Raw genomic sequence first — 23,385 nt, forward strand, 5'->3', positions numbered from 1 at the left:
ATGGGTTTTTTTTTCCCTTCACCACTTTGCCTTGCCTTTGAGCCGGTTTCCAATGTGCAGGCAGAAGGCCATGCTTCCTAACTGACTGAGTTTCTCTACCGCTGGCCTGGGCCAGTCCTCTGCTGGGCAGTCCCTCAGGCTTCTCAACACCCAACCATCAAGCGATGCAGGGCCATTTGGCATTCATTTCTTGTGAGAACCCCCCAGCTGCCCCTCAGAATGACCTTCCGCCGAACCCTTTGTCCCTCCCCATCCTAAAATTGGAAAAAGAAGAAAGAAGAGTGGCTTGTGGGGGTGTAGGCAAGAGAGAAAAACTTTGGCATAATCCAAATTCACGTCAGGAGATCTGGAGTGGGATGAAAACCTCTGACTTCCCTCCGCAGACGAGACCGCTGTATGAGTGGAGAAGCTCCCCGTGATACAGAGAACATAACGTGGGTGAGGGATGGGGAGCAGTGTCCCCCAGAGCCCAGACCCTAGCCCAAGCATTTTGAGGGAATGCCTGCCTTATTTTTCCCTTTCTTTCTTTACGTTTATTTATGTTGAGAGAGTGAGAGAGAGCACATGCACAAGTGGGAGAGGGGGAGAGAGAGAGAGAGAGAGAGAGAGAGAGAGAGAGAGAGAGTCCCAAGTAGGCTCCAGGCTCCACGCGACCAGTGCAAAGTGCAATGCAGGGCTCGAACTCACTAACTGTGAGATCACGACCTGAGCTGAGTCGGACGCTTAACTGACTGCACCATCCAGGCGCCCCCTTTCTTTAAGACGGTGAAGCTTCTTCCCTTTAGCAGCTCTGTGTCCTCTTGCTCCATCCAGCGGGAGCCATAAGGATTCAAACCTGTCTTCGGATGTTTCCTCTTAATCACTATAATTCATATTCGTGGTGATTAATTTTTAATGAGGACATGTCACGGAGCACGCTGGCGAAATGCTCACTGGTAATTTGAATAACCTTGATTTCGTGAGGCCAGGCACCCTCTTGGTTTGGCCACCTGTTTCACAGACAAAGCATTGGATCCTGGAATTCTCTGATAATTTATTAGTTTCTTCTCCCAGAGCTGGGAAAAAGCTGCAGGGTGTTTCCAGAGAGGAAACGGCAAGGAAGTTAGGCTCCCCGACTGACGTCTCCTCCCACCTCTGAGCAGGCTGTGAAGTGACCAGATGGGGGTTTCCTCTGATCTCTCCATGGCATCACCAGGAGCAGGAATTGTTATCTGGCAAGAATTCGCTGAGGCTCATGCTAGGCGGTGTGCACCTGCTCGAGTGGCTTTGGGGCTCCAAGACAAGAGAGTGTCCCGCCTCCCCCTGCCCCGACAGAGTGAATGGAGGCCTCGTTTGGCGGTGTCTCAGCGGAGAGCCCTCTGCACACACTGGTGGATTCCAAGAAACCTTCCTTCGTTGATCGTGTAGAAACCACACATAATGCCGAAACTCCTCTCCACAGGACAGCTGGCCCAGCACAGAGGCTCTGATGTGTGAGGACACTTCCGGGAGGGGGGGAAGCCTGGGTGCCCTCTCGCTCACCGTTAGCTTCAGGATGTCAGGTTCATGCTTTATATGCTTGGTACTCCTTAGTTTATCTCAGATCACTCATGCCTAAATCAATGCTTTAAAACCTATGAGTAGGGGGTGGGGGGGAATGTTCTTAGAGGAGTTAGTAGGCCTTCTGTGCCTAAGATGCTAGTTTGCTTAATATCCTGAAGTTTTATTTTTATTTTTTTAAATTTTTTAAAAGTTCATTTATTTTGGGGCACCTGGGTGGCTCAGTCGGTTAAGCGTCCGACTTCAGCTCAGGTCATGATCTCGCGGTCTGTGAGTTTGAGCCCCGCGTCGGGCTCTGTGCTGACAGCTCAGAGCCTGAGTCCTGCTTCCAATTCTGTGTCTCCCTCTCTCTCTGCCCCTCCCCCGTTCATGCTGTGTCTCTCTCTGTCTCAAAAATAAATGTTAAAAAATTAAAAAAAAAATTCATTTATTTTGAGAGGGAGCATAAGCAGGGTAGGGGCAGAGAGAGAGGGGGACAGAGGATCTAAAGCAGGCTCTGTGCTAAAAGCAGAAAACCTGATATGGGGCTTGAACTCATGAACCAAGAGATCATGACCTGAGCTGAAGCCAGGCAGGCACTTAACGACCTGAGCCCCCCAGGTGCCCTGTAAAGTTTTATTTTTTAATGTATAATTTTCAGAAACTTTATTATGCTCACATGATTGCAATTGTCATAAAGGTGGAATTAGTATATAGTATACTAGTATATAGTATTTCCCCAACAAGAGCCCTTGGCTCTTTTTTTTTTTAATTTTTTAAATGTTTGTTTATTTTTGAGAAAGAGAGAGGCTAGAGCATGAGCAGGGGAGGGGCAGAGAGAGAGGGAGACACAGAACAAGAAGCAGGCTCCAGGCTCTGAGCTGTCAGCACAGAGCCCGACACGGGGCTCGAACTCACAAACCGTGAGGTCATGACCTGAGCCGAAGTCGGGCGCTCAACTGACTGAGCCACCCAGGCTCCCCAAGAGCCCTTGGCTCTTGAAGTAACTGTTGAGCTTCCCAAAATATTGTCTGACTGCCTGCAACTAAAGCAAAAACTAAAGTTAATTGGAACTCAAGGCAGTAGCAGGCACTCATACTGGGGAGTCAGAGCAGGATTTTGTAGGGTTTGAGGTGGTCTGGGCTCAATGGTTAAGACGTGTCTTTTGGGGCGCCTGGGTGGCTCAGTCAGTTAAGCATCTGACTCTTGGCTTTGGCTCAGGTTGTGATTTCACGGTTCGTGGGTTTGAGCCCCATGTTGGGCTCTGCACTGACAGCACAGAGCCTGCTTGGGATTCTCTCTCCTTCTGTCTCTGGCCCTCCCCACCTCAAAAAGAAATAAACTTAACAAAACAAAAGACGTGTCTTTCGGGGTGCCTGGGTAGCTCAGTCGGTTGAGCATCCAACTCTTGATCTCTGCTCAGGTCATGATCTCAGAGTTCCTGAGTTTGAGCCCTGCATCAGGCTCTGCGTTGACAGTGTGGAGCCTACTTGGGAGTTTGTATCTCCCTCTCTCTTACCCCGCCCCCCCCTTGTGCGTGCACTTTCTCTCTCTCTCTCTCTCTCTCTCTCACTCACTCTCACTCACTCACACACACACACACGCGCGCGCACACACACACACAAAATAAATGAATAAACTTAAAAAACCCTATCTTTCATGATGCGGGGATATGGCAGCATTAAGACTGGTGAACATGGCAAAGACCTCATCGGGGCTCTTGATGGGTAAACTGTTGTTTGATAAGCAAGCTGTCTGCCCAGGTGAGCAGTCCTTTGTCTCGGGTAAACTTAGGCGCAGGAACTTCTGAAGCAAGCAGTCTCGGCTTCCAGGGGCAACGGTCTCCTGGAACAGACAGCTGAGCCACGTTGACAGGCCTTCTGCTGGGTGAGGCTGATGTGGGTTGTCCGAGTTCTCAGGACAATTTATATCTCTTACGTTTTGTGTGATGCTCGTCTCATTAAGTGCGGTCCGAGAAGTCGAAATCCTTGAAGTGATTCAACATGGTTCATGCTCGAACCCATCTCGTTTTTCTGACTTAACGTGTAATTTAGGGTAAGCTATGCAATCTAGAATAAAATTTGAGCAGAAGAAGGAAGGATTGAGGACACAGTCAGACTTAGATCATAAAGTAGGAGGTGAGACTCTGAAGGGAAGCAGAGGTAGCCAACTATTTGACTGCACTTTCTTGTTTTCTGTACTCTCCATGTTCTGGTTTTAGAGTCCTGATGCTGCTCCTCTCGGGGTAGCTAGTTCATAAAGCAAAGGACGCCCCTGCACAAGCCCGCGTGATACACTAACCAACCAACCCATTCCCAACAGTCTCCTTTATCAAACTCACACGCCAAGCCGAAATTCCTCTGCTTGTGTCGACCCAGGGTCTGGTACTGGACCACCAGGGACCATCCCTGTAGTCCGGAGCCTGCCAAAATTATTCAAACTGCCCAATCCTAAACTGACCCAGAGAAAGTTCCAGAGAGAACCCCAGTAAAATTTCTGGGCCCTGCTCTGACGTCTCCCTTTCTGCCTGGCCCTGGTCTGTCCCCATGTGGCCCTGCCTGGCGTGATGCCTCCTGTTTCTAGAGGTCTAGGAGCGTTACCTTTCTCCTTCCTGACAATCATTTCCACGTCCGTGTGTCTTACCATACGTGGTTAAAAACAAGTCCTGGGTACATTTTAACACACAGAAAATGAAGCTGAATTCATTTAGCACAACAGGGACGCATTAGAATCACGTGGGGAGCTGCCTTCCCTGGCCTCGCCCACAGAGCATTTGATTTAAGTGGTTTGCAGTAGGGCCTCAGGTGAATCTACTGGACGGCCACCGCAGAGAAACACTGAGCCAGTGGTTCCCAAAGTGTGATCCCGGGACCAGCAGCAACGGCATCCCCTGGGAGCTTGTTGGAAATGCAAATTTGGGGGCGCTACCCCAGCCCTCTTAACTCAGAAACTGTAGGTGGGGCTTGTATCAAGTTCTCCAGGTGATTCCGAAAGATACTACAGTTTGAAAACCGTTGCACTGGGTAAAGTGAGGTAGGGTTGGAGAAGCTGGCCAGCAATGGGCTGAGGGCCCGGGCCCTCCGTTTATAGCTACACTGAATGCCAGCTCCTGGAGCTCATCGGTAGTGTCTGTCCCTAGAATCTTGCTGTGTCCCGTAGATTTTAGTACGCTGTTTCTCCATTTTCATTTGTCTTGAGGTGTTTCTTGATTTTTCTTTTGATTTCTTCGTTGACCTGTTGGTTGTTCAGTAGCATGTTATTTAATCTCTACATATTTGTGGATTTTCTAGTTTTCTTATTGATTCCTAGTTTCATACCGTTGTGGTCAGAAAAGATGCTTGGTATGACTTAAGTCTTCTTAAGTTTATTAAGAGTTGTTTTGTGGCCTAATATATATAATCTTGCCTGGAGAAGGTTCCATATGTGCTTGAGAAGAATGTGTATTCTGTTGCTTTTGGGTGGAATGTATTATGTATCTGTTAAGTCCCTCTGGTTACAAGTTGTTTAGGACCAATATTTCCTTATTGATTTTTGGTCTGGATGATGTATCCATTGGTGAAAGTGGGGTATTAAGTCCCCTTCTATTATTGTATTGTTATTTCTCCCTTTAGCTTTGTTATTACTTTTTTTTTTTTAATTTTTTTTTTCAACGTTTATTTATTTTTGGGACAGAGAGAGACAGAGCATGAACGGGGGAGGGGCAGAGAGAGAGGGAGACACAGAATCGGAAACAGGCTCCAGGCTCCGAGCCATCAGCCCAGAGCCTGACGCGGGGCTCGAACTCACGGACCTCGAGATCGTGACCTGGCTGAAGTCGGTCGCTTAACCGACTGCGCCACCCAGGCGCCCCTAGCTTTGTTATTACTTTACACGTTTAGGTGTTTCTGTGTTGGTGCATACATATTTACAAATATTATATTCTTGTGTCGGATTAACCCCTTTATCATTACGTAATGTCCTTCTTTGCCTCTTATCACAGTCTGCTTTAAAGTCTATTTTGTTTGATGTAAGTATAGCTACCCCAGCTTTCTTTGTGCTTCCATCTGCATAGAATATCTTTTTCCATCCCTTCATTTTCAGTCTGTGTGTGTCCTTACATCTGAGGGGAGCCTCTTAGAAGCAGCATATAGATGGGTCTTGTCTTTTTCATCCATTCAGCCACTCTGTGTCTTTCGATTGGAGCATTTAGTCCACTTAAATTTAAAGTAATTATTATTGGGGCGCCTGGGTGGCGCAGTCGGTTAAGCGTCCGACTTCAGCCAGGTCACGATCTCGCGGTCCGGGAGTTCGAGCCCCGCGTCGGGCTCTGGGCTGATGGCTCGGAGCCTGGAGCCTGTTTCCGATTCTGTGTCTCCCTCTCTCTCTGCCCCTCCCCCGTTCATGCTCTGTCTCTCTCTGTCCCCAAAATAAATAAACGTTGAAAAAAATAATTATTGTTGTTATTTTTAAAATTTATTAATTTAGAGAGCGCACATGCCCTTGTGTACAAGCAGGGGAGAGGCAGAGAGAAAGAGAGAAAGAGAGAGAATGAATCCCAAGTAAGTTCCGAGTTCCACACTGTCAGTGTGGGGCTCAAACTCAAGAACCTGAGATCATGACCTGAGCCGAAATCAAGGATCAGTCATTTAACCGAGTCACCCAGGTGCCCCTAAAGTAATCACTGATAAGTATGTACTTATTGCCATTCTGTTAATTGTTTTCTGACTGGGAATTTCTGCCTTCCTTTCTTTTGCTCTCTTTATGATTTGATGACTTTCTTCGTAGCATGCTTTGATTCCTTAATCTTTATCTTTTGTGTATCTACGATAGGCTTTTGCTTTGTGGTTACCCGGAGGCTTACATAAAACAACTTATATTTATAACAGCCTATTTTAAGATGATAACTGCTTAAGTTTGAATGCATTCCAGAGCTCTACATTTTTACTCCCCCTTCCTCCACACTTTGGGACATCAAAAACAGTGTTCCTAGAATCTGGGGACAGAGAGCTGATGCGCTTGAACTTAACCTTCGTATGCCCAAATCGTCTCCTTTCTCACATAGTTTGCATACAGTTTTTAAAAAGAAACAATAAATTCTTCAATATTGTGAATTTTCTTTGGTTAAAAAAATAAAAACTGTCAGGAAAATGTCCACTCCTAGGAAAAGGCATCCAAATGATCAGCTCAGGCCTTGATTTTTATTTTTATTTTTATTTTTTGGCATGGGCAAGGTTTGGCTTGTGCCCAAGTTGTGCCTGTAAACATATCAAAGGAAACTCACTGGTCTAAGATGGACACAATGAAAACCAAAAGATTTTTATGTATTTAAAACATTCCCAGTTTACAACATTTTACCTCTAGAAGGTCTTTTTTTTTTTTTTTACTGTTTTTATTTTTTTTAATATATTTTTTTTTAATTTTTTTTTCCAACGTTTTTTATTTATTTTTGGGACAGAGAGAGACAGAGCATGAACGGGGGAGGGGCAGAGAGAGAGGGAGACACAGAATCGGAAACAGGCTCCAGGCTCTGAGCCATCAGCCCAGAGCCTGACGCGGGGCTCGAACTCACAGACCGCGAGATCGTGACCTGGCTGAAGTCGGACGCTTAACCGACTGCGCCACCCAGGCGCCCCTACTGTTTTTATTTTGCGAGAGCGAGGGAGCATGAGTGGGGGGAGGGGCAGAGAGAGAGAGAGGGAGAGAGAACCCCGGCAGGCTCCGCCCTGTCAGCACAAAGCCCCATGCAGGACTCGAACACATGAACCATGACATCATGACCTAAGCTGAAATCAAGAGTTGGCCGCGTCACCCAGGCACCCCACTGGAGGGACCTTTTTGCCAATTTCCTTCAGTGAGTCATTTTCATCGCTAAACATGACCTCCTCTGCTTTTTGTGTTACCACAGTGACATGGGCAGCTAAGTAGTTGTTTCAGAACTCGAAAACAGTTTCAGGATTTGTAGCTTTACTTGCTGTTACCTTCTCCAATAATAATTGTGACTGTATCTGGACACCTGTAAAACCCCCAACACTTCCCCGCGTTCACGAGAGCGCCACAAACTAGGTCAGCAACATGGCACTTCATATTTCTTGCGTTGTTTGGTGCTGTTGGGTGGAATAAACAAAACAAAGGAAAACAGTTACATTGTGAAATATATTACAGCTGAAAAGATTATTAAAATCTCTCTTCGGTGGAGAAACAATGTGACTCCTAAGTCAGGGTTTCCTTACACTATATCGTAATGAATGAATCATAACTTTTAGCTTAGCTTTTCCTTGATTTAAAACAATTTTTTTTTTTGGTCGGTTCCACACCCAACGTGAGGTTTGAACTCGTGACCCTGAGACTGAGAGTCACATGCTTTACCAACTAAGCCAGGCAGGCGCCCCTGATTATGTGAAATATCAGCTGATGTGAGATCCTTGTGTGAGATACGGGACTAGTGAAATAATTTTACTTCAAAAAATTTTAAGCATTTGCTGAGAGGCTCTAATGACTTCAATAAGGTAGGAGAATGTGTTGAAACAAATGAAACCATAATAAAAGTATTAATATAATCTTTATTCATAAAATTGCTAGTTGGTCTCAAATAGGATTTGTTGTGTTATAACCTAATTCCTTGACTGTACAGACCAAGGAAAAACAACGATTTCAGTGTTTTTTTTCCTTCATTATTATTTGGTAAATATGAAGATTGTCGGTCTGTTTTAAAAGGTTTTTTTTTTGGAGGGGGAGTGCCTGGGTGGCTCAGTCAGTTAAGCGTCTGACTCTGGCTCAGGTCATGATCTCACAGCTTGTGAGTTCGAGCCCCACATGGGGCTCTGTGCTGACGGCTCAGAGCCTGGAGCCTGCTTCCGAGTCTGTGTCTCCCTCTCTCTCTGCCCCTCTCCCACTCATACTCTGTCTCTATCTCTCTCAAAATTAAATAAACATTAAAAAAAATGGTTTTAAAAAATTTTTTTTATGGTTACTTAATTTGGAGAGAGACAGAGCATGAGCGGGGGAGGGGCAGAGAGAGAGGGAGACACAGAATCCGAAGCAGGCTCCAGACTCCTAGCCGTCAGCACAGAGCCCGACGCGGGGCTGGAACCCACAAACCACGGGATAACGACCTGAGCCGAAGTCAGACGCTTAACCGACTGAGCCGTCAGGTTGAGACCATCTCTTGTTCCAGTCTGACCACGAACCGTGCACAAAACTGGCCAAAGTACATGCACCTGGCTGCAAAGGACTGCTCACACCGCCGCCTAGAAGCAAGTGATGCAGGGAGTGAGGGGCTAGGGACCACGGCAGAGGACAGGATGGGCTCCTTCGTGCTCTGTCGTCCTGTTCCACATCACGCACCTGCCCACAGGGAGGCAGCTGAGACCTTATGCTCTTGATGCTTCCAAAAAACTCAGACTGGGTATGTGTGAGGTCATTTTCGTATTTCCTTTTCCTATTTGTCAAATGAATGTTTACAGTCAACATGAAAGTATCCATGGGATTGTAAGAGTGTGGCTTGTGAACTCACGCCCCGCCAAGGCAAATACGTCCATGCTGTCTTGTTTTAGCTTTCTGCTGACAGCTAGTGCTGAGGCCCATAGGAAATAAGAAACTCAGTGAGCAAAAGGACACAATCTGAGTTTGACTAGGCCCAACGGACCCATTAAGTTCCTTGATGGTTCCTCGAGAACGGGCACTGATCTTGTTCCCTGGCCTAGCACAGTGCCCATCCCCGGAGCAGGCAGGAGATGGGACGGGATGAGGAGTTGCAGACGCAGGTCTGGGCTGCACTTGGAGAGAGCGTGCAAGTAAAAACCAGATCTCTAAAGATTAGAGAAGCTGACGGATCCCTGACAATGCTGCTGTCGTCTTAGCTTTCTCCTGCATTCCAACACAGGGCATGCCTATCAAGGGCCAGAACTGCTCAGTGGTTCAGCAGGCCTGTGATGTGTGATAACTAAGATTACTGTCACTTCAGCTCATGACAGGAAACGCATCTACTTAACACACACAAATGGGAATGCCACACAGGTGTAGGTAAATCAAGTTATAAAGATGTTGGGTTTTACAAGAAGTTAGTCCAATGGGTGAAACACACAGTTGGGAGAAGAGTTTTGGGTATCCTGCTTTTCCAATGTGCATTAAAAAATAAAAGCTTTTTGCTTTTTAAATCAAATTAATTTATTTTGAGAGAGACGGAGAAAGTGAGCAGTGGAGGGGTAGAGAGAGAGGGGGAGAGAGAATCCCAAGCCGACTCTGTGCTGTCAGCACGGAGCCTGATGTGGGGCTCAAACCCATGAACTGTGAGATCACGACCTGAGCCAAAACCAAGAGTCAGACGCTTAACCCACTGAGCCAGCCAGGTGCCCCAACCCCCCTTTTTTTTAATTTTAGAGAGAATGCGAGCAGGGGAGAGGGACAGAAGGGTAGAGAGAGAATCTCAAGCAGGCTCCACACTTAGCACAGAGCCCGACGCGGGGCTTGATCAGACCACCCTGGGTCTGACCTGAGATCAGACCACCCTGGGATGATGACCTGAGCCGAAATTAAGAGTGAGATGCTCAACCAACTGAGCCACCCAGGCACCCTCTTTCTGTACTTTAAATGGAGTTATCAATAATACCTCATCAGCTTTGGGGCTGTAAACTCTAAAATATTTTGTTGAAAACGAACAGTGTTGGGACCCTGAACCTAATTTATTCAGAGGTGTTCTATTTGAGCTCATCGAGTAACCAGAAACATTTTGATAAACATCCGTTCTTCCACTTAGAAACATTTTAAATATCAGTTCCGTGAAGAATGACTTCCTCTGGCCAGCTGGTATAACTAACTGGCATTAAAAACTAACAGAAAATGTAGAGAAGGGAAATTGATTTCTCAATAATTTCTTTAAAACTATATATAGAAAATTGAGAAGAAATGGATCTTACAGGGCAGAGTACGGAGCTGCCAAATCTGTGGGTGATCAGAGAGGTTTATTGGTTCCTCCTTCACTCCAGGGGTGGAAATAAATAGTAACTTTGCATCGTAAAAGGTCATGATGTAAGAAATCTCCCATTCGTCACAGAGAGATGTGTATAACAGATTCTGGTAATCATGGGAGTCTGAGCTCCTCCTAAACCAGTGAGGAATTGTCTCTTTATTTCAAGGAGTGTCACCCAGCAGTCCAGGAATGCTCACAGATGATGTAGCTGCCATTTGAATCTGCGAGTCCCGAGGGGATGAACCACACGTCCGTGTCTTCAGAAACCTACTGTGCTTGTTCAACAGAGCTGGTAAACGATGACCTTGTCCGAAGACTCGGTGGTTTATCTAAACACCTGCTTAATACTTGCTCTGATGGGGTGTTGCTTGTGTTCCCGGTAGACCTCGGATTCTAACACGTGCCTGTCAGTTACCCTGGCGCATGCCCGTCCCCTGCACCCACACACTGAAGGTCTGCCCTTCAGCCGCATGGAGAATATGCTGCTTTTGGTCTAAAATTGAAATGGGATTGATTCATCGGGTGCCTTAGAACCTCCCAGTGCTATTCACACTTAACCCTGAACGCCCACGCAGTCATGTTGGGAGAAGGCTGCAGGGTTACCGCAGCACCTCGGAGCTCACTTCTACACTTACAAAGGGTGGAGGTGAGTTACACAGCATGATATATACAGATCCTTCTGTGGCCTTCTAACACTCGTTTGAGACCTCTTGAAGGCATGCACAGTGTTAAGTATTTCTGCTACCTGGCTCTCCCTGGGTAACCCGGCGGAATATTTTGTTTTAATAAATCAGAATAAACAAATTTTCTCTCAGAAAGAAAACAAAGCGATTCCTTGAAAGTCAACCATATCTGTTCCTTTGAGGAAGAGCACAGGGTGACTATATCCCGATAGAGCCTATTTCTTTACAGCTGAAGGGCTCCTTTAAGAGGGCTTTGTCCAAAGTGAACATGAGCCACGGACACATAGCCGTTCAGTAGCCTTACCCAATCCAGGGACAGATTTTCGTGATCAGATTTCTCTGACAAATGTCCTTCGTGAGTCAAGGGCACCAACTTAAGTGTACAGTGCCTTTTAGGGGCCTCCATTTTAAGAAAGCTTCTATGTTACACAAATCTCTGTACTATCGTATGTATCTGATGTTCAGTGTGATATTTTCCCTGTGGTTGAGAAGGCAGCTGTGAGGGGCTAACTCTATTTAAAAAAAAATTTTTTTAATGTTGATTTCTGAAACAGACAGAGCATGAGTGGGGGAGGGGCAGAATCCGAAGCAGGCTCCAGGCTGTCAGCACAGAGCCCGAGGTGGGGCTTGAACTCACAGCCCATGGGATCATGAGCTGAGCCGAAGTCGGTCGCTCAACCGAAGGAGCCACCCAGGTGCCCCCGTGAGGGACTAACTCTTGAACAACCACACTTTTCTGAACATATACATTAAAGCAAACTGCCAACTTCCTACTATAGTCCAGGGGCACAAATATGGAAAAACTCATCTCTGTCAGTTACCATTTTCTTTGAGATAGTCTTAAAAGTATCAAGGATTGAAGTGGCAAAACCAAAAATGTATCTTACATTTTTGACTACTTTTTATTATAATTTTTAAATCTATTTTGAGAGAGAGAGAGAGAGACAGAGAGAGAGAGAGAGAAAAGAGGGGCAGAGAGAGGGCCCAAGCAGGATCTTGGGAGAGAGAGAGAGAGGAAAGAGGGGCAGAGAGAGGGCCCAAGCAGGATCTACACGGCCACTGCAGAGCCTATGTGGGGCTTGAACTCAGGAACTGTGAGATCATGACCTGAGCTGAAATTAAGAGATGCTCAACCAATTGAGCCTGCCTTTTTTTTTTTTTTTTTTGCCTAAAAAATGGCACTCCCCCATCAACCCTCGCCTTTTTTTTTTTCCCTACACATTTTAAAGCAGGACAGAACAGACAAGGAAACAGCCTGGAGGGAGGGTCATTAGTTCAAAGGCAGGCGGGTGGCTAGGCACAGTATCAGACCCCATCCAGGTTTCCTGGCATCTAGATGTACACAGACCACCCTTGGCCAAGCGTCTGGCTGCTGACTCCTCTCAGGAAGCCTGGTCAGCTCAACTGCATGATAACGGCATTTCTGACAAACCAAACGTTTAGGAAGTCACTCTTTTCAGTCTTCTTTCCTGCTTCTGATGGCTCTGGAAGGAACGGCTGTCTGCCCTCCCCCCGTCCCCACCAACAGGTGAGAAAATATTCTCGCTTTCTGTCGAAGTATGCGAGAAGAAAAACCCAATGAATGGGTATTTTAATTCTAAGCAGTTCTTAAGTTTATTTATTTTGAGAGAGAGAGAGAGAGAGAGAGAGAGAGAGAGAGCAAGTGGGGGAGGGACAGAGAGAGGGGAGGAGACAGAATCCCAAGCAGGCTCTGCGCTGTCAGAGCAAAGCCTGACCCGGGGCTGGAACTTACGAACCGTGAGATCATGACCTGAGCCGAAGTTAAGAGTCGGACAGTTAATCGACTGAGTCACCAAGGCACTCCTTAATTCTAAGCAGTTTTAAGTTATTATTTTAGGAACTCAACACAAAACCTTACCCAGCATTAAATAAATGGCCAAATACGTTTTCCCCAAATATTCTCAACCATGGGGAAAAAGCAAGCTATCACTAGTTTTTATTTCTAAAAGCCAAATTTAATAAATTAATAAATGCATGCCAGGTAATGCAAAATTGCAACTGAAACCCAATAATAACAGAAAATGCTCTGCATTGTACTTTTTTTTTTTTTATTGGTGGATAATTTACTAAAGTAACAAATCTGAAAACACATTTTGCTTTTGCTGGAAAGAAAGGACTATGTCAGAGAAGAACAAAGAGAAACCACAAATAAAGCATCGGAGGAAAGGAGGCTTATGTTATAGTCTATGGCAATGTAGCAGTCAGAGGTGCTGTTTCATCCATTTGTGTGCATGTTTATAGAAGCGTCAGTAAACCAATGACATAGAACCCAAAAGCGAAGTCACGACAGATTTACTCTGCGAAACATGCTGAATTACAACCACAGACTACCCGGGACGAAGAGGCGGGTGCAGGCTTGTTGTCTCCTTTGTATGGGGTTCCCTTGCCAAAGAGGGGGCTAATCATGCAATAGCTTGAGTTTCTCTTAACATGATAAACACCCGGGATTACTAGAACTGGAGAGCGTGTGTTCACTGTTTTACAAGGACAGCTGAGCGGTGCTACTAAAACAACGGAAAGTTCCTTCATTTTAAGCTGGCTATCTGCCATAACGTCTAACCGAGAAATAAGTCAGCTATAAGAGCCAATTAAATTACTATAAAACATTCCTTCATCTGTAAAACATTTCTTTTTTTTTCCCCCCCGCAAACTAAAATTTAAAATAAAATGTCTTCGTTTTTGATAAGCAGCTCCACCACCAGTCTCTGGTATCGTATATCGTTCAACGCGGCCATCGCGTCTAGTTCTGGAGATCTCATAAGGGTCGGGCCGAAAACAATGCCGAGGTTCTCTGCATTCATAAGATTCTCCTTCTCGTGGAGGGTCACTCTGAAAAATACAAGCAAAGGCGCGTGCCTTCACGTAAGCCACGGCGTTCCGTGCTGTGCTGGAGCGCTACGACAAAACCCAGGTCCACTTATCAACTCGTCCGCTAGCTCCTCTCTCTGTACTCCTCAACTTCCAAGTACGGGCTTTCCTCAAAGCCGATTATATTAATAAGTTAAACTTCCGGTGATGACCGAAGCTCAAGTCTGAGTTCGTGTGTCAGGCTGTGTGGGGTCGGTTCTATCTGCGGATTCTATTGCAACGGCTGGCTGCAAGGGCTATGTTGGCGAGTAGTGGAGAAGGGGCTGGGTTGTCTGGATTATTCTATCAGCCCTCCTTCCATACTGGCTGCCTAGTCTGCCGAGTTGGTGTAAGTTGAACAGTTTATTGAGTATCTGGGGAGAGTGGTGGCCACGGTATGAAGAGATGGCCGAGGGCATAGTATAAAGATGATCTGGTCGGCGAGAATTAGCATTCGCCTTCTCTTTACTGCTACAGCAAAGGCACAGACTATAATTTGGGAGCCATTCCTTTGCCTTAGCGTGAAGGCCTTAATTGCATCCACATATGAAGCAAACTTGAATTTGCAAGTGAAGTTGTAAGCATATTAAAAGTTTTAGCTCATGGTGCTTTCAAAGAGGGAAAACATGTAAATGTTAAAAGCACCATCAGTTACATATTCATTTCTGAGGAACTCATGCTGAGAGGCATACAAAATAGACGTCAAGTTCTGTCTTTTTTGTTTCTAATTAGTTTTATATTTTGAAACTCCAAAACCACTAAAATTTGGTCATATAATTTAAAACCGTTTGTTTCAACTGGTAGAGATGGGAGAGCGACAGAGCAGGGAAATGAAGTTCTATCACCATCAATGTATTCAAAACATTAAACCAGACGTAACCAAAATATTTTATTTTCTATTCCTCCCTTTACCCCTTATTGTACTCCATCATTTTTTTTATAGCAGTTTTCAGTGTTGGAGACCTGGATGCAATAGTCTAAAGTCCTGTCACCAAGAGCGAAGTGCCTATCTTAGAGCTAGAAGGAAAGTGAGCCTTCTGGCGAGTTGCTTTGCTCTTTATTATGCTAATGCTAATGTCCTTACAGCTACAACCTTTTCTCTTTCCACACAAAAATCACTGCCTGTCCTTGGCAGAACACTAGTATTTCTAACCTATTTGCAAACCTACACGGGAACTGCAAATCCGTTTACGTCAGGATCGAGTCTGCATTCAGCGCTGTAGCGCAGAACATTTTTAGCATTCCTTCCCAACCTGTGCATTTCTTTATTCATGCAACAATTTGTCCTTTCTTTCACCTTTGGTTTCACTTGATTCTTAACATTTGGATACAGTGCAAGTATAAGCTTCAAAGTCTGTAACTTGCCTCTTTAGATGCGCCATGAGGTACCGCAGGGTTTCGCAGTGAGCGGGCGGCAGGAGCTTCAGTGCCTCGTGAAGGGTTTCTAATTGCTCATCGGGATCCATAATTTCTAAAATAGCAAGTTGAATACCAAGGAGAAGAACTTTAACGGACAACTGGTATAAATGGTTCACTGAATTCTATTCTTGTGGTGATCTTCTAAAACTGGTAAGAAAGGCTTTCTCACAGATCCTTGCCCACAGCTTTGGAAAATATTTTTAAGGTTCAAGTCTTGGATTTCCAAAAGGCTTAGTACCATTGTGGCAACACCATTTACTGGGACTTTTGGGGGCAGCACCCACTCGATTGTCTTAAGAGTCTGGTAACCGTGGAATTTGGACACTGGATAGATAGGATGTGACTATAAGGAACTCAGACACAGCGACACACAGATTAAAAACTCAGACATTTTGGGGCGCCCAGGTGGCTCAGTCGGTGGAGCGTCTGACTCTGGCTCAGGGCATGATCTTGCGGTTCGTGAGTTTGAGCCCCGCGTCGGGCTCTGTGATGACAGCTCGGAGCCTGGAGCCTGCTTTGGATTCTGTGTCTCCCTCTCTCTCTGCCCCTCCCCTGCTTGCACGCTGTCTCTGTCTCTCAAAAATGAACAAATGTTTAAAAAAAAAGAACTCAGACATTCAAATGAAGTCATCTTACAGCATTACAGACATTTTAAGGGATGCTAATTTACTCAAAATATTTTGAAAAACGCTGTTCAGCAACAGTACATAAGCTATGCCACCCCATTGCCCCTTGCAGCCTTTGCCAAAGTCTTAATTGATATTCTGTTTTCTTTTTAAATGAGGAATGTATCATCCAGTATTTATTTCCTTGGTTTTAATTTACTTTTCTATAAAAAAAAAAGTCAAATCTACCCTCAAAGCACAAAAATATTCTACTTCGGACATTCAGGAGAATGAAATGCAGAATTTGAAGGCAATTCCAAATGTTTGGAGTGACAACAGGGTCCCTGAAGTAAATGTGGCTCTTCCAAAGGTGTAAACTTTAAAGGGAACAATCTTCATTTGGGCATTTTAGTTCCGCTGTGTTGCCAAAACCCCAGCACACTCCTTTTGAGGTCGCAGATTGCGTTGAGTTCATCATTTCCATAATCAGAAACAACAGACATGTTTGTGATTCTGAGCTCTCAAAAAGAGCACCCTAGCACATTCCTGCTTCTCAAATGTCAGGAAGACAGGGTGCCCTTAAATGCTGGGTTGCAGGGCAACCGGAAGGGGACCCCAAACTGTTGCGTCTTCATCAGGATAGCAGCCTTGAAATTCTGGAAGGCCGCATCTGACCACCAGTATCATTCAAGACACAAAACCAGGATGTCTAGTTTTCTAACTCAAAAGACAAATCCAACTCGATGGCAATGCACTGGAGTCAGGTTAAAACTTGTATGGGGCACCTGGGCAGTGCATTTGGTTGAGTGTCCGACTTTGGCTCAGGTCGTATCTCATGGTTTGTGGGTTTGAGCCCTGCGGTGGGCTCCACACTCCTGGTATGGAGCCTGCTTGGGATTGTCCCTCTCTGCCCCTCACCTACTCACACGCATGCGTGCGCTCTCTCTCTCTTTCTCTCCCTCCCTCTCTCCCTCCCTCTCCCTCTCCCTCTCTCAAAAGTAAATAAACATTAAAAAGAGTGATATAAAATGAATGCGAAAAGTTCCTAGCATTGGTAGCACAGATCGATAAGCTTCAGAACATGAAGAGTGACTGAAGCTTTTTAACTCAAACATCGGCCATTTTAGAATTTCTGCCCCAAGTTTATCCAGGGTTCCTGATTCTTTTCTCAGTAATAAACAATGTATTATTTGCCATGATAATTGATGCATGGTCTTTGAAACTTTGGATCTTTAAAGAGCAATACTGTTTAAAGAGCAACTGATAACAGCAATACTGTATCAGATACTGAAATTCAATCATTTAATTTCTAGAATTAAAATTCCATTTACTATCAAAAACTATTAGTATTTACTTACAGTTTTTTTTTTCTTTTTATCATAGGACTAATTAATTTGAAACTATACTGTTCTGGAAGTTGAAAAAAGACTAACACAGTTTCCTTTTAATTTTCGTAATTAATCCTTGTAGGGAGAATCTTGAGATGGCATGAAATTAAGGACTGTGTTGGTGGGCTAGCAACAAACAAGACTCCCCATTCGTGGAGAGCTTACTTTCTCTCTCGGAGCGTGGCTGACAGTAAACAATGAACATGTATCTTCTGGTTTATACTAGATTAGAACAAAGCCAGTGCTGTGGGATGTGATTTTAAATGGGGTGGTCATGACAGACCTCATGAGAAAGACGGTCTTGAGTGAAGACTCTCAGGGCGTGGGGGAATGACCACACGGAGATCTAGGGGAAGGGGTGCCAGGCAGAGATGCGGCCGTGCAAGGGTCCCCAGGGGCGAGAATGCTTGCGATGTCGGAGTAAAGTGAGAAGCCAACCGTGGCTGTAGTGGAGTGAGCCAGAGGGGGATGGAAGGGAGTGAGGGCAGAGAGGTAACGGGGCACCGCATTGTGTCAGGTGCTGCAGGCTATTCCAGGGACTCAGCATTTACTGGCGGAAACGGGAAGGTTCTGAATGAGGCAGAGACGTGACCTGACAGCGCTCACAGTAGCTCTCCTCTGTCTGCCATGTGGGAAACAGACGATGGAAAGGCAAGAGTAAAAACAGACCATTCTGGTAACTATTACAAAAACCCAGGTGACGAATGACTCTAGCTTAGACCAGTGGTGGCAGTGAAGGTAATGAGAAGTTGCTGGAATCTGGGTCTATTTTAACGGTAGAGTCCACAGGATTTCCTGATGAGGGAGGTGTGAAAAGGAAAAGAATCAAGAATGAGCTAAGCTTTGGGCTTAGGCAACTGGGAAGATGGCGCCTCCATTAAGATTATGGATGGGAGGGGTTTGGGGGCAAAGGTCAAGGGCTCTACCTGAGGTGTCTTTCAGACATCTACATGATCATCCTGACTGTGGATTAATCCGGTGCTCAGGGAGAGGTTCACACTGGAGATATAAATCTGGGGACGTATGACAAACTGCATTTGAATATACTGACATCAAATCGACACGGGCTCTTCCCTGGAGTTCGTTTCTTTTTTTTTTTTTCTACTTAAAGGAGTATTACTCATAATTTTTTCAGAGAACACAAATCTTCTGCCTGACGAAGACCACAGCATAATTTAAGAGAAAGACAGACAAAATGGAACGTATTTAGAGACGAACAGCATCAGCTGTTTCAAATGTGTGAAAGGCTTGCGTGTGGAAGAGGGTCACATCAAGACCATCGACAGCGGGAGTCGAGGGCAGGCTGATTTCTGTTGTGCACGAGGAGGCCTTTACGACGGTTATATCTGTCCACTGGCGGCCGTCTACCGAGAGAGGCAGTGATCTTGCAGTTACTGGGTATTTCAAAAAAGAGTGTGTCGTAGAAGGAAATCTAGTTAACGTGACCCTTTAGAATATCCAAAAAGTCTAAGATTCTATGGTTCTCAATATAAAATCATGTTTACTCATTTAACAAGAATTTATTGAGCACCTATGATGTAAATGAAAGGACTGTCACAGGTGCTACAGGAAAACAAAGCGACAGAACTCTCCCTTGTAATGGGGTTAGTCTAATGGGGCAGACAAGACACGAATACAGCCTTCCATCATGAAGCAAAGAGTCTGTGCCAAAGGGCCAGGCGAAGTGTGACGGGAACACAGAAGAGAAAGTTGGCCTGGGGGCTGAGCGGAACCGAGAAGAGGAAGAAATGGCCTCTGAGGAGGGTTTGGAAATGTGGATGTGGTGAGGGTCTGAACCTGTGTCGACATTTAGTTAAAAGCTCTTTTAAGGTACGTACTGCCAGTTCCTCGCAGAGATGTTCAAGTACAAGAAGAAGAAGACTCAGCCAAGCATAAGGGGTGAATCAGAGGCAGAGTGGAGGGGAACACTCGGCGAGTTCTCATCCCAGACCTCCCTTCAGGACACTTGAAGTTGCTTGGGACAAAGAGCCCTGGGTTTTATGGCCGAGTTCATCTGACTCACTCAAGACTACATGCTGACTGAGTCATCTTTTCTGAGATCTTCTGGGAACAGAGCTCAGAGAGTTCTCGGCCAGAGAAAGATTTCCACACGGAGTCCTACCAGGAGTTGGGTCCTGGCAGTGCTGTTTTCCTCGGGGTCAGGAAGCGTCCATGCATATGCTGGCTTACCGTGCAGCCTGGGAGAGGCACCTTCTACATACACCTTGTACTGTCTGTAGGGCAGCGATCCCTTCACTGGTGGGAAGAGGCAGTGAGGAAGAAGGGCTAGGCGGTCCCAGACTTCCAGGTAGTTCAAGGGGGAGTTGCCAGGATATTATGAAGATCTTTAAGCCCTTAAAGGAGAGGCCCCAGCCTCTACCACCATTGTGTCCTTTGTTCATTCCCTGTAGCCACGCACCTCCAGCTTCCTGGGTGCAGGTTGTCTGAGGGAGGCTGCAAGAGTGGAGCTCAGACAGCGTTGGCAGGAGAAAGCTTTAATATGCACTCTGAGTTTCTGTTGGCAAGAGATGCTGATAAGTGCCGGGGAATCCTGAGACCTAAAGAACAGGCCCCAGGTTTTCTAAGGGACCCAGTGATAAAAAGACTCAAGAGCAGGTGCACCGGGAAGGGTCAGCTAACACCGTGCATCGTTTGGGAGGGGTTCCTGCCCTCCTGCCTTCCCTCTCTGGGCAGGTCTTCTGTTCCTGTTCCACCAGTGGAGCCAGGCAGTGGGCTGCATGCAGAGAGCAAGGGCTGTGGCGTCAGACAGATGGAGCTTTGAATGCCAGTGCCACCTCCACTAGTGACAAGACCTTGGACAATTCACTTATACCCTATAACATCTCCTTTCTGTTTTGTTTTTGTTTTTTTTTTTTGAAGTTTCTCTATTTTGAGAGAGAGCAAGAGAGACTGCACATCATGTGAGTGGGGGATGGGCAGAGAAGAGAGAATCCCAAGCAGGCTCTATGCTATCGGCGAGGAGCCCTATACAGGGCTTGAACTCGTGAACAGGGAGATCGTGACCTGAGCCACAATCAAGGGCCGGATGGTTAACCGACGGAGCCACCCAGGTGCCCCACGACATCCCCTTTCTAAAATGACATCGTGGTGGGGCACCTGGCTGGCTCTGTGAAGAGCATGCGACTCTTGATCTTAGGGTCACGAATGAGTTGGAACCCCACTGGGTGTAGAGATAAAAATTAAAATATCGTGGCTATAAAGTGTGCACCGTGATTCCTGGCACCCGGTATATGTTCTATAAATCTTAGTTTCTCTCATCTCCCTTATCTACCTATAAAGATAAGAGAATGGCTGTATCTCTGTGTCTAAAGAATGGAACAGACTCTACTGCTGGAGGAGACATGGACAAGGGCACAATGTTCCATAAACAATCAGATCAATAGCAAACACGCACAATAAACATTTATATCGTGTATGAGTATTATGCCACGGTTTTGGTGTCATGGAAGTCACGCATCAAAATAGGTGACACTGTAAGAAGGAATTTCTACCTTGATTTAGGAAAGTTTCTACCTTGCGCTTTGAAGAGCTCTCTAAAGTAGAATGGGGGGTTTGCTGATGTCCGACGGGGGCTGTTTCGGACACAGACCTCAGAACGCTAACAAATGTTTTGGAAGAATAATAGAGGCAACTGACATGGGTGTGGGGAAAGAAGGTGAAATAATTTGGGAGTCTGGAGGGCAAAAGGCCTCGAAACCCAGTAAGGAAGGCTTGGATGTTTCTTCTAAGTAGATAAAGCGGCTGTCTAGAGTTCAGAATGCGGGTCTGAATTACCGCTTCGTCCTCTGCTATTGGGGTGCCTTGGGCTTGGGCACAGAAACCAAGTTTTAATTTTACTCCAAAGCGACACGGGGACAGGAATTCTGTCCGCTTGAGCCCCCACTGTCCTGAGGACCAGAGCAAACTGGGGACCGAGCAGCCCTCGGTGATGCGAGTGTGTATCGAGTGCTCTCGACAGGGGTGGCAATCAGACTCCTCTCTCTCGGGAGGAAGCGTCTGCCCCACGAAACAAGAACCCGTAAGCTCCCAGACGGTTTTCGTGATCAGCACTGAATACATCCCCAAATGGGAAGAGCTAAATTCCCACGGAGAGGATCTAGTCTCTCAGGCTCCTAACATGGAAATTTGTAAAAATCAGTGTAGCTCTCCTGGCTGTTCCCCGCAAGAAGTCAGGTCTCCATGGAGCCAACCACAAAAATTCTCAACAAAAGCACTGAAGGGGAAAGTAAAAATCAGAACAAAGCAAGTCTGTACTTCACGAAATTTCAAAGTCAAAAAGTAAATCAGCGTTCTAAGAACGTGATGTTATTATTTAAAGATCAAGACAACATATGGTTTTTAAGAGAGAAGAAAAAGGACAGAAATAGCCTATCTTTTCTTAAAAAATGGCAATGCCAACACTTAAAATCTGTTAAAAGTTCCTTTCTTTAAAAAAAGGAAGTGTGAATTACAGGTATGATTTTTGCACCACACATTTGGCAAATGAGCCTTTGCTTTTTCTCATTTGCATCTCAACTAGAACTTAAAAAAAAATCACTTCTTGATCTAAAACAGTGCTCCTTAAAGTATGATCGACGGCCCGGTGCCAGTTTACAAACTGTTTGTTAATGGTCTGTCACAGGATATGCATAGAAATTGAGAGTGAGAATTCAGAAACTTTTATGAGATCTGACAGAGTAACTTTTATGCTGAGCTGAATCTAATAACAAAATAGTTTGGCCCTGTTCTTCAATTTTATTTTCCTAGTTATTCATTTTTATTCTGCAGAAGCATTGGGGCATCTCTAAGGGGCTCTGGCATAAGCCTTACTTTGGTAAATGAGGGTTAGCACGTTACAAAGAAGCTTCTGATGGCAGAAGTCATAAATAACCTACATGGGAGAGGAGTTCGAAATTTCTGTGAGTGTATTAACCGAGGGGAGAGGCGAGGGGGAAATACATAATATGCATTCAAGAAACTCAGCAGGAAAAACCGGAGAAGGGATCACCATGAGGGGGGAGTCTGTCAGGTTATTGGAACGCGTGCCCTTCATACTTACTCGCGGACTCTATAAACTTAGGGTAGGCGTCGTATGTGATGAGCGGAATTGGTAGATCCCTGAAGTACAGTTTCAGCGCACCAGTGATAATGTTGATATCTTCATACATGTTCACAGAAATGTCCGCTTTCTCGCCATCTTTGAAGGATGTTAAAAAGAAACATACGAGTAACTATCTGGACGCACAGCACTGTTTTAGTAACACATGTTGTGTTACGGTCTTTCGAGATCATCAATGCGTCGGGTTTTTTTAATATCAAATTCAGTGTGCCGATATATACAAGTGATCAATTTTCTGTGAAAAGCCAAATCTGTTCTTCTGAATTTTCTTTTCTGAAGTTACTTAGCTTTCCAGGTCTAATTAAAAGGGGCGGGGGGGGGGAGTAGGAGAGGGCTGAGATCAACAGCAGTGTTGGTAAATTCCACGAGTACTTGAGACGTCCTAGGGGAGTAATGTAGGATTGCTTTCTCTTTCTTTTTAAAATAAACCTAGAGAAATGTGAAAAATAACAACAGAGGCACTCCTAATTTACAAAAGGCCACCTTTGACTCACCCCAGGCTCCTGACACATGACGTCTGGATGTTGTCTGAGCCCTACGTGTAGGCACACAGTGAGAAGTATGAGAGTAAAACGAAACAAAACTTGAGAGTCTTGAAATAACAAGAGAAGAAGTTATAACACAGAGGAGTATTTTAGGGTTGCTGGGCCTTAAGACTTCTTTTACTCTCCTGCATTTAGTAACTGGTTAAAATATCTGAACGTTCATCTACTGAAGATTTAATTAGTGCCGACTCTGAGCTACATCTTATACTAGGCTTCTTTTATTCCATTTGGCTTATGAACGAGCGCTATCCATTAAAAAGCAGCCTCTTCCCTACAGATATTAGAATGGCTAA

At 45.3% G+C, this 23,385-nt stretch overlaps 1 protein-coding gene across 1 annotated transcript in view; it reads right to left on the minus strand.

Annotated features, from left to right (window-relative positions):
* Positions 1–13,208: 13,208 nt before the first annotated feature.
* The window catches only part of CHN1 (chimerin 1), a gene marked incomplete at its 5' end in the record, with an annotated part of 48,214 nt that continues 38,037 nt past the window's right edge, over positions 13,209–23,385 (minus strand). The window contains 3 exon segments of the mRNA NM_001193650.1: positions 13,209–13,998; positions 15,382–15,487; positions 22,488–22,625. Coding sequence (NP_001180579.1) covers positions 13,827–13,998; positions 15,382–15,487; positions 22,488–22,625 — 416 coding nt within the window. The 3' untranslated portion in view covers positions 13,209–13,826.

This window comes from Felis catus, chromosome C1, assembly GCF_018350175.1.
Source record: "Felis catus isolate Fca126 chromosome C1, F.catus_Fca126_mat1.0, whole genome shotgun sequence".
NCBI lineage: Eukaryota > Metazoa > Chordata > Mammalia > Carnivora > Felidae > Felis > Felis catus.